At 31.6% G+C, this 11,904-nt stretch overlaps 1 protein-coding gene and 1 long non-coding RNA gene across 2 annotated transcripts; both read right to left on the bottom strand.

Annotated features, from left to right (window-relative positions):
* Positions 1–946: 946 nt before the first annotated feature.
* LOC134280071 (uncharacterized) lies at positions 947–4,797 on the bottom strand. Its single transcript, XR_009994832.1, has 2 exons — positions 4,625–4,797; positions 947–4,511 (listed from the first exon to the last, which is right to left on the bottom strand). It is a non-coding gene; the product is annotated as an uncharacterized LOC134280071 (long non-coding RNA).
* Positions 4,798–6,239: 1,442 nt separating this feature from the next.
* On the bottom strand, positions 6,240–10,992 carry LOC134280063 (uncharacterized). Its single transcript, XM_062762503.1, has 7 exons — positions 10,903–10,992; positions 9,065–9,236; positions 8,693–8,897; positions 8,453–8,560; positions 6,855–7,035; positions 6,525–6,636; positions 6,240–6,356 (listed from the first exon to the last, which is right to left on the bottom strand). The coding sequence occupies exons 2-7, from the start codon at positions 9,176–9,178 to the stop codon at positions 6,282–6,284; spliced, it is 795 nt and encodes a 264-aa protein (XP_062618487.1). The 5' UTR covers positions 9,179–9,236; positions 10,903–10,992; the 3' UTR covers positions 6,240–6,281.
* Between the last annotated feature and the right edge of the window lie 912 nt (positions 10,993–11,904).

Below are 11,904 nucleotides of genomic sequence, written 5' to 3'. Positions count from 1 at the left end.
GGGTTGCAGGTGAGTACTTTGCTATTTGATTCCATAATTTGAGATACAAAGATGTGCTACAAAAAATGCGAGTAGGACAATTCACCCTTTGTTTTGTTTGTTTGTTTGTTTGTTTTTTTTTTATTTTGGTAAAAAAAAATCTTTGAACGCTTTTCTAGAAAGATAGCGAATTCGTCCCAAATACACGAATAGTAATTTACTAGTTACATCATTTAATCTAGTGACTCCTTTTCTTCTAATTCGTGTAAACACTAAACGTAAATTAAAGAATCAAACAAGTATCAAATTGTGGCATTTATTAAAAAATATATTAACAGTATTAATTTAAATCGTACCTGTTTATATGAAAAATTTAATATATATGTTGCCATGTGTATTAGAGTTTCACAGTAGCACACAATGTATTATCATCTCCTCTAGTATTATCACAGTTGTATGCTCATCACATAAACAGATAAAAATGTATTAATATAAAAATGTTTAAATATTCTCATTATTAAAAAGTCCAATGTATTGCAAACAGTAATTAAACTAAATAGAAGATAATCACAGAAGTTGACATTAAATACGCAGAGTAAATTCGCCGTGCAGCTCTTCAGAGGATAACAAAGTGTATAAAAACAAGACATATTAATTGTTAATTGTTATGACGACACAAATACATAATTATATATTGATAAAAACATTTTTACATTTTACAAACAAAACGTTTTATCCCCACATGGCTAATAATAACAACATTATACATGTATCATCAAAAACGTTAATAAATTTTCTTAAATTTACTCATCCAGTTTTGATTAATTGTTTGATATCGAGAAGTGTAAGTTAGATTGTCAGCATTTTCATATAATTCTTTTCTTTGTAACTCTGCTTTAACATTGTTAACAAACATTAAATGTACGTCATGTGTCATTACATAGCTATTTATTTTAACTGTAGTGTCATATATACAGTGTAATCTGGGTTTTCGTATACCGTCCATCATACGATTATAAGCTTGTGACAGCGTGTTTTTATCAATAGAGGTATCACTTATTAAAAAAAAAAAACATTTGAATTAATTTTCAAATTTTTTTCATAATTTTTTTCCATACCAAGTATTAAGAATAAGGGTTTGTATATATTTATTACACAAAGGCTTTTCCACAGTGCTTCCCATTTGGTCAAGCGTGCTATTCATGTATAAATTAACCCATGATTGGTGAGAAGTTTACTACTGTTGTATTTTTAGACACTTAAAAAAGATCCTTAAGAATTGAGCAGAGTATTGATTGACTCCAGTATTGATCTCTTAATTTTTGATTTACCAGAACTTTGGAACATTTGGACAAATATTAAACAGATAAACAGTTAACTTTATTAAAATTTTTAACAATATTTATTATGAGCATTAAGTGTGAAAATTATGTGAATGAGATTTGAGTAAACAGTTATCTTTCATACGTTTTAAATACGTTGTCAATAATAAGTCATACTTATTTTATGATAATTTATCATAGATATGGCTGACTGAGAAGGGAATCATATACAGATCAGCTAGGTTCATAAACCATACCGTCGCCTGAGAATTATAAGGTTCTATGTGCCAACATGGTCAAAAAGAGTTATGCATATCGTTGGAATCGGCTCGCTGAGATCTATCTCCCTATGAACTAGAGTCGCGAAGTAAGGAGTCAATCTTTACGTCGCGGGTTTGAGTCCCACTGTGGGACGTGGAGACCGGTCTTTCGGATGAGACGTATAAACCGAGGCCCTGTGTCGCAGTAGGTGCTGGCAGGAAAAAGATCACTCACTGCTCAAAGGCCCTGAGTGCCGAGCATAGGACAAAATTTGTAGCCCTCCACCGGCAATTGGTGGCGTCTCCATATGAGTGAAAAATTCTCGAGAGGGACGTTAAACAACATACAATCAATTAATCTCCTGATGAAATCCCTTTGTTCCTTTGGACAAAAATGAAGAAGACATTAACAGTAATTTTAGTTCTATCTCCATTTTATGCAAATTAATAAATATTAGAGGGTTCTATCTCCATAATATCCAATCATAATGCATACCTTTGGACACGTGATCTTATCAATGGAAAACTTGATGGGGGGGGGGGGGGGTCACTGTGAAGATACTTAAACTTATTCATATTTAAAGAAAGGTATTTATAAATTCAGTTTGAGACTTTGCTGAAGCATGTGATGACGGTCAGCTGGGTATCATTGGTTTCTGAAGCAATCGCATTTTAGTACAAAAGAACTGGACCTCTGGTCTCACAAAATTAGTTTTGAGAGGCTGTTATAATCATTTTTAGGCAGCTTTCCTCTTAAAACTCAGGGATATTATATAATAAATTTCAACAGATGACCAATTTAGCCTCACCCTGAGGCATGAGCGCTGGATACAAAATAATGACATAGATTTGAAAATTTTTGGAAAGGAATTTAGAGCCTATTTTAATGGCCAGTGGCCCAGATTGCAATTGGGTCCGAATGCTAGGACCACGAGCCATAACTTTTTAAAAAGTTTTTGTTAAAGAAACTGGGTATATACATGTCCATCATTTGTGTTGTGTTCTACATAAGTACATGTAGGGAAGATATTTTAATGGGTTATGTATTTTAATTTACATCCAATTTAGTCCTACCCAAGGGTCTGAACCAAGGGCTATCTTTTTAGAAGGCTGTGTTTATTTTTATCATATAAAAAGTTGCCTGTTGATGCTCATCTTTTAATATTTTTCATATATATAAACAATGAGAACCATAAGGGCTGAAAAACATTGACACAGGGACAAGGACTTGGTTTTCATAGTTTTGGTAAAGGGCGATTTATAATTAAGCAAACATTTGCCTGGTAGATATCAATTAGGAAAGAAGAAAGGTTTTGAAGCATCTTTAACAACCTTCTCTTCATCCATTTCTATCAAACCCAAGAATGTCAGAGAACATGAAAATTCACAATTAGATAATTTGTTTGATTTAATAATATTACCTGAATATTTTTTATCCATTAATGATATTCTAATACCCTACAATTGGTTGAAGTGCATTGGTATTGTTATTCAGGAGTAGAAACTGAAAATGTTTAACAATTTACGTTTGAAGAAGTTACCGACCAGAACAATGGAAACGGCTAGCAAAACGCACCGGAAAGTTCAGGTGATATTCTCTTGTTGTTCAACTTATTTTTTTTTTTCAAAAAGATCAGAAACTTTCTTTCTCCTTTTGTTATGTATGATTGTTGTTGTTGTAAAATGATGTTAACGTTTCTAATCAATCAAAAATGCACAATAGAATTTTTTTGTTAAAAAAAATCAATTGAGTGAATTAAAAAAACAGCCCCCAATGAAATGAACGCCCCCTACTATTTTCACATTAATCTTTTGTTCAAAAAGTGAAACATTTTATCAGTTTTCTCCAAAAATAAAAGTTCTATCTCCAGGAGTATTTTAATTCTCACCAAAATGCGCAAAAATATTTGAAAAAAAGTTCTATCCCCATTTTCAATGTCATTTGTTTCATATTCATGCTCAAATTTGCTAAACATTAAATTTATTTTCCCGTAGATTATCTCATTTTATGCATTTATGCCTTATATCATAGTCCAGAATGCTATGAGTAAAAAGATATTCATCCCCGAACTTTAACTTCAATTTCCCAAAATTTTACAAAATTCAGTTAGAACCTTATAATTCTCAGGCGACGGTACATTTATTAAGAATTGTGTTTAGTGAAATTTGTGTATACATGTATTGTGACGTCTATTTGTGTTGAAATAGAATTTCATTTGAATATTAAGAATAGAAATGTTTTTAGTGATAAGTAAATTATTTTATACTGATGAATTTGCATAATGTAATGCATTAAATGATATTTTACGATATTTAAAAGTTATGTGGTAAATGGAAATATTTCCTTTGATCAGAATATTCAGTGTTTTATACAATATTCAAATATTTTATTTTCACAACCTTTAGTTTTTGAATAACAGGATTTGTACTTATTGTAATAATACATTGGTGAAATTGAACCCATTTTCTCGTTGATATTAAAAGCAAGTGATTAACATTCTGGAATTGACCATTCAATTGAATTACACGTTTTTTTGGATATATAATTTCTTCTTTCTCAAAACTTGTCAAAGTTTCATTTAGGAGTTTGTATTCTTAGACCCCATTTACTTGTTATACCTTTTTTTTTAAACTAAGTCTATATATATTGCATTTGCTAAATCCAAATGTTTGACGTTGTAATAAAATTAGCGTAACGTCAGGCTGGTCCGTGCACACAATCTGCGATCATAAAAGACCCCGAATTTTACAAAAAATATTAAGTTTCACCAATAAAAACTATATAAATCTGACTAGGTTTTTCATAAGAAATATTTTGACATACAATAGATGCATATTAAACCATTTATTTTAACAAAAACGTCATTGTCAACGAACTTTTTGGACAACCCTCGTATGCATCTTCATTTTACCGTAGAAACTCCCAGCTATGCTGATCGCGAAGAGGTCTCTAGAAAAATAATAATCAAATATAATTGAATTTTTAGGAATATGTCTCCCCTTTTTGTGATTATTAATTTAATTTTTACAAGATATAAAAATTACCAAACAAGATCTTCTTACCTGAACTTTCAGGTATTTTATCGCCATTGTCTTTCCCTAAATAAGGAAATGAATGAATATAACGTACAAGATTTAATTGGATATCATTACTTGGCCATAGAAAGGAGATGATCTGAAATATTCCAGAAGCTCAATACATGTATACATATACTGTTACAACAGACATTTCAAGTATGAACTTCAATATCATTATAGAATTCTTACTTCGTTATTATCTTGGTCTGTGCATAGACAAATGACGATTACAATTATAGGAATTAAAAAGCTCATCGAGGAAATCCAAAAAGCATCCATATCCTTAGATCTGTAATCTTCCCTGTACAAATATGAATAAAACTAATGAGGAAAGGATTGATAGATGGGATGGATATATGGATCTAACAATAAACAGACAGATAGACAGGCAAACAGACATGCAGGCAGACAGACAGCGCAGGTATGATAAGGCTTCCCAGAGAATATTGTAGTGTACTCTGTGCATGAACTTCTCTGAACTACAAATGTGTGACGTCATAATTGAAAATGACGTCAAATCACTGCATACTTGAGCTGTAATGATGGGGAGAATGTCAAAAACTTTACATCTTTATTTCAATCTGTATATAAAGTTGCGGAATTCTAGTTTAAAATAAACGTGTTTTTATCACTTTTTTTTTTAACTTTATTATATCCGAATAATATAGATAACCTTGCTTTGTTACTCTTGCTTAAGAGTCAGCGTGTTCAAACTCCCTACGAAAATATACGTTTGACATTTACCCTTTTTTATACCCGTGGACAAAGGCACAATTCAAAATATGTGTGTAAAAGAGCCTAGCGCAGGTTGTTTATGAGGATCTATTTAACATCTTTTATGGAATTATGTAAAAGAGGTTCCACTCTAACTGAATCTTGCTTGGGAAATATGGATGGTGGCTTTGTTTTAAAACAGTTGACGATATTCGGTGGAAAATACCCTCAGATTTGCCGGTAAGTTGAAGTTAATCTGAAATAAATTGTTCCAAAGAAATAGTATAACTTTTCCCAAGCACATTTCGGTTTCACAAGTATGCAACGAGTTTATTTATGTGACAAATGTAAATAATAATTGTGCTAACAACCTGCGCCGAAGCGATTTATGTGAAACATTTCAATAAAGAAGAAATGACCGTCACGTGATCAACAAGGTCATGTGACATCGTAACAAAAATGCTTATATATAGCCTTGGGGATCCTCTGTATGAATTTGGCGCACTGAAGTACATAACTTAAAAATAAAACTAAAAATCAACTTTGCAAAAGAGCGTTACGTTTTAAATGCATTTTAAGCTCCGGGTAGCCTTAACAGTACTGCGAGACAGGCAGGCAACCCAGGTAGCACAACAACGTTATTAAAACGTTATAAAAACGTTTTCAAAATGTTATAAAAACATTTTCCAAAAAGTTATTACAACGTTATTTTGTAAGGTTTTTTAAACGTTATCATAACGTTTTTCAAAAACATTGTCCTGCAATGTTTTGAAAACATTTTTGAAAACGTTTTCAAACCGTTTTTAAAAACGTTTTCAGAACATTTCTTATATGTTTTAAATCGTTTAAAAATATTTTACAACATAAAAATCATTGTACTTCCTACAGAAAATATGTCTTCCCTTTTTGTGATTATTAATTTTAATTTTTACAAGATATAAAAATCACCAAACAAGATGTTCTTACCTGAACTTTCAGGTTTTTTTTCGCCATTGTCTTTTCCCTAAATAAGGAAATGAATGAATGTAACGTACGTGATTTAATTGGATATCATTACTTGGCCTTAGAAAGTAGATGATCTGAAATATTCCGGAAGCTCAATACATGTATACATATACTGTTACAACAGACATTTCAAGTATTAACTTCAATATCATTATAGAATTCTTACTTCGTTATTATCTTGGTTTGTGCATAGACAAATGACGATTACAGTTATAGGAATTAAAAAGCTCATCGAGGAAATCCAAAAAGCATCCATGTCCTTAGATCTGTCATTTTCCCTGTACAAATATGAATAAAAATAATGAGAAAAGGATTGATAGATGGGATGGATATATGGATCTAACAATAAACAGACAGATAGACAGGCAAACAGACATGCAGGTAGACAGACAGACAGGCAGGCAAACAGGCAGGAAGACAGCTAGACAGGCAGGGAGAGAGAGATATATAAATAGATCCCTTTGCATACTTTGGAAAGTATGTTTTTATTACATACCCCCTTTGTGTATGTGTCCTTTTTGTTGGAAGTATTTCAAGATCTCGTTGATCAGTTTTGACATTCTGGATCCTCTCAAATGCCATAACATTTGCATCGGTCGATGCGATTGGTTTATTATTTTGCTTCACAGGTGATGATGTTTTTAGATATGCTGGAATCATTTCCATACATGTTTGATCTAGTAAGAAAGAAAATATTCGTTTGAATTGTCTTTATATGAACGGGTACTGGAGGTCATTAGAAAGAAAGCAATGCTACCACATGGTTTACCTCTTGAAACATTCACATTCGGTGGCTGATTCAAAAGTTCGTGTATGTTATATTAAAACAGATTTAAGTAACGAGCATGTCTACGGTACAATCATACAAAATCGTCCATAATCATTTAAGTTAAACATAAAAAAGAGCTTGCTCCGTGTTCGGTAGGTCGTGCGTTAAAATATCGGGAACGTACCACTGCACACATCGCTCACCTGAGCACTTTAGCTAAGAAAAGGTAGATTATTTATCAGTTAAGTTTTGAAAAGTATAAATATGACCATTCATAGCTTTCCTGTTCTCGAGAAGAACATTTTACCTATGTATTCCTATGTAAAACGTTGATCTCCTATTGTTCCCCCTTCCCCCGTTCCAACACCCAGATCATAATCTGAACAACCATGAATTTACAAATCTGAGGATGCTTATAAACAAATATTACCAAACCTGACTTTTATGTACTTGAAAAGAAAATTTTAAAGATTTTTCCTATATATTCTTAAATAAAACTTTTATTACCAATGCTGGCATCACCCCATCCCCAGGGATCATTATTTGAAAAAAAAATATCTATACTACCTCAGAATGCTTTCATATAAATATGTCCTATAACTTGCATTGCTGTTTTCAAGAAGATGATTTTAAAAGATATTTCCTTATGATGTAAGAACATGGCCCCCGGAGGAAGGGTGAAGCCATGAAGAGAGATTGAGGAATGTGTTTTCATAGGAACACAAAGAAAAAGTCTCTTCTGAAAAAAAGTCTGAACATCAAAGCCATGATTAGTCATATAAATTTACAAGACTTAAACAACTGATCGAGACCCCTTGTCACGGTTGGCGTTGGCACGATAAAGATCACTCACTGTTCAATGGTCCTTGCTATAGGAAACGCACTCTGTGCCGCTCGGCCTCTAGACATTGCAATAACATGGACAAAGCTTGCTTTCGATGCCGATTAAATTTCTCGGAGTGCAACCCTACTCTACACGATCATTGACATTACAAGTGAAACACAGTCATCTGAAGTTTAATTTTACTACAGAATCATTTCTAATACACATTTTAATAAAATTTAATATATATGTTATGCACATTTAATTAAGAACAGCTCTTAAACTAACGTACATGTAACTCCCTTAAGCATGCTAAGTGAAGAAATATTCAAACAAAAGTACAAAGTACTTCACTTTCTTTTTGACAAGGATACATGTGCCCACTTCCGCCTCAACCCGATTTTGAACTCAAGACCTATACGGAGTCTGTCTCTCAACGGATCAGTCCATATCTAAAATTCATATTATTAGTGTAAGTTTGTAAATATGTTTAAACACTTACATTTAAAAAAATCACTTGAATTGTACGTAAAGGGACATTCAGAACAATGTAAGTTGTAATCAGTTATAACTCGTCCATATCCTTCATTGAATTGGATACAATGTTGACCTACAAAATAGAAACGAGACTTACTTTCAAGGAACTGTATGTTATTTGTCTCATACTAGAAACCTACCACTATTTTGTTAATCCTGTATTCTTCATATTTTCATTTATCTAATCAAAACTTTAAAGAAGTACCTAATATCTCCTCCACTGGTGAACACACTTCTATGAGGTGGTCTTTAAAGCGCACACAGTGATAAACAAATGCTTTTTCTGAGCACGAAGAATGAGGTAAATTTTGACATCCTTTATTTAAAGATGCTGATTTTAAAGATATTGGATTCGACGGACAGTGCGTCACACGAACAATTGTATGTACTGTTTCACTGCAGGACTTTTTCTAAATTTGAAATGAATATAGATAAAGCTATAAGAAACAGGAATTTGCAGACAATATTGATTATGCTCATCTAAGATTTTAAGATAAAACCTTAAACAATATTGATTGAATGATTGTATTTTGTTTTACGTTTCATAAATAATAGTGCAATAATGTTCTATCCTTACATGCGGAGATCTCCTCTGAATGAGAGCATTTTTACAGTCCACGAAGGATAATGTTGATAGTAATAACTTGATGAGGTAGAAGGCGAGTGTGAATCGCATTAAACGTAACATCATGAGATACTTTTGCTTCTGAACTCGAGGGGGAAGGGGTCTACAATTGACTTTTAATGCTCTGAAATTACAAGAGATATCAATATAATATAGATTGTTAATGACCAATTTTTTTTTTCATTTAAAGCAAATACATGTATATATTTTTTTTTTAATTTCACGACACTTTCATTTGCATATCTTTGAAAAATTAGAAATAATATCAAGATGAAATATTTCTTTGATACAAATTTCCCCATTTTATTTATCTTATTCTATTTTAATTATTATTATTATTTTGAATTCCCAACACTAATTTTCATGAACAACAATAGCATACAATTCAAAGGAAAATTGTTTGAAGCCTAAAATGTTTCTTACTGCAGAAATGAATATTATGCCTAATCACAATATAAAGACAACTTAAAATGGTGTGCATATAGAAAGATCAATATTTTTTTTATCTCACCATAGAACTAAAAATATGAGGTTTATATGTAACTTTCATTTACTACTATGCCCAGTCAATTCCCATTAGATAGCATGTTATTTTTTTTAATTAGGAGTGATATTATAATAGATCAAAATATCTCACTTTTAACAGTTTAAAATACCCTAGTATACATGTTCTAGGTAAGCTATTATAAGTTATGAATAAAATATTGGAAATAGATAACAGAAATCAATATTTGTAACATAAAACATATTTGTATGAGTACACTTTGTAATGGTCCTAATCATTTAACAATAAAATGCTTTCTTTGTTTGTTATTACTGGAACTAACGGAAGCAGCTGCTGCAGAAAAAATCCATAACCTGCATACGGGTTATGTACATTTTTTCTGTAATAGCTGTGACCGTTAATCGTAGTTATTACAAACAAAGAAAGACATTCTATTTTTCATATTCATATCTGTTTAAATAATCATTTAAAGTAGGATTGAAAAAAAGAATTATTGTATTAATGATGCGAACTTCTTTATACGTGTCATTGATGGAACAGCCATTGATCAAGAAATCTGTACAGGTGATATGACTTATGTAGTTCATACAGTGATTACAGCAATGCGTTTTCTTAAGATATAAAGGAAAAAATATTCAGTGGATGTAAATATAATTTAGTAAGACATTGGTAGTAAAATCAGGGTACGTATAATATTCTCATGCACTGAAATCAACCTCAAACCATGAGTAACACGTAATATAATCTTGTTTTGACTGACCCACATTTGGTATATTCAAAAACGTGTTTACATTATATTTGATCTTCAAAAAGAAGAGTTCATATGACTCATGTCAGTCTTTTTACAAAATCATTAGTATATATTCCTTTTGTGCAGATCAAGTGAACTGAATATTGATTTTTTTTTGTGATGTGCCAGAAAATCTGTTTATAATGATTCGCAGTTAAACATTTCAATAATTTCTAAACGTTATATTAAATAAGGCAAACATCACCGTGACTATAAATGTTCTACACAACTCTCCATTTCTTTTTAAATCAATTCTAGCATAATATACAAAAAACGGAATATTTCTTAGGTTTAAAGATACATGTTCCACCCGTGTTATCTTGCGCTAAAAAAGTGAGAGAGAAAAAACATGGAAGAAATAACTATAATAAAAAACAATGATAAAAGCAACTTAGAAAACTTGTAATTGAACATATCATACTAATACTATGCAAAGAAGAATGTTACCTTTTTCTTACTTTTGGTTTTACTTATTACCCGAAATGAAATCTTTACCTTAAAAGCTTTAGCTACAATCCAACATTGAGAAAATATCAAGATTCATCATGTATACCGAGGCAGATATGTATTAGCATTTACCTTTTACTGAATAGGGTCCGCCAACGGCTTATCTCCCCCTTGCGCCGCTAGAGGCGCTGGTGTACTATGAGGTATTCTAGATAAACATGGCGTACGCTTCGTACACAGTGCCGAAACTGAAAAAAAGAATTAATATTACGCGGCGCTGTAACTACGGGAAGGAAAACCGATCTCATAGAAAGGTAAGAAAACATTTATTTTATTACATGCAAACATTATTCATTGAAGTAATCCTTATATAACTTGTATTATCATGATTATAACGGTATGGTCGAGGGTCCTATAGTCGTGCGTGCCCAGTAGTCGTGCACCATTTTGGTTATTGTCAAAAGTTTGTCACGTGCTATGATATTACGTCATAAACAACTGATTTTCATAGAAGAGAAAAGGAAGTGCTTACTCTGAAACAAAAAGTCAAATATGCGGAGGAAACATTTATAAATTAATCAAATAAACATAAGCATCAATGAAAGCCGCCATATTGCTAATACTCTTTTAAAAGTTTCTATATATATGCTCTTCCTGCAAGAAAGCGCCACCTATGGACACGGCGAGCACATGGCTAATTAGCATAATCATACGTGATGATCAATGGGTATTTTATGTTTTTCCTTTTGTCATGAATTTTAAAAGATGACTTCATAAAAATGCTATAGTTCTTATACTGAAATACGTAATTATTACATAGAAATACGTGTAAATAAATAGTGATGAAAAACTTATGACTTAATTTAGAAGAACAATCGTAAACCTAATAAAATCAAATAAATTCTAAAAATGATTGAATTGATCCTTGAATTATAACATTTGAGTCACCTGAAATTTGTTTTTATTTTGTTTTCATTTTTCTTGGCCCAATATTTGCTGCTTCATTCAAGCGCACGACTACTGGTCCAAAACAAATATGGCCGACGTAAA

The sequence above is a fragment of the Saccostrea cucullata genome, unplaced genomic scaffold (assembly GCF_032062105.1).
Source record: "Saccostrea cucullata isolate Sc308-1 unplaced genomic scaffold, CSIRO_AGI_Scuc_v1 ctg3459, whole genome shotgun sequence".
NCBI classification, from domain to species: domain Eukaryota; kingdom Metazoa; phylum Mollusca; class Bivalvia; order Ostreida; family Ostreidae; genus Saccostrea; species Saccostrea cuccullata.
Note: the sequence above shows the minus strand (reverse complement) of the source record. Positions and strands in the feature narration are given on the sequence as shown.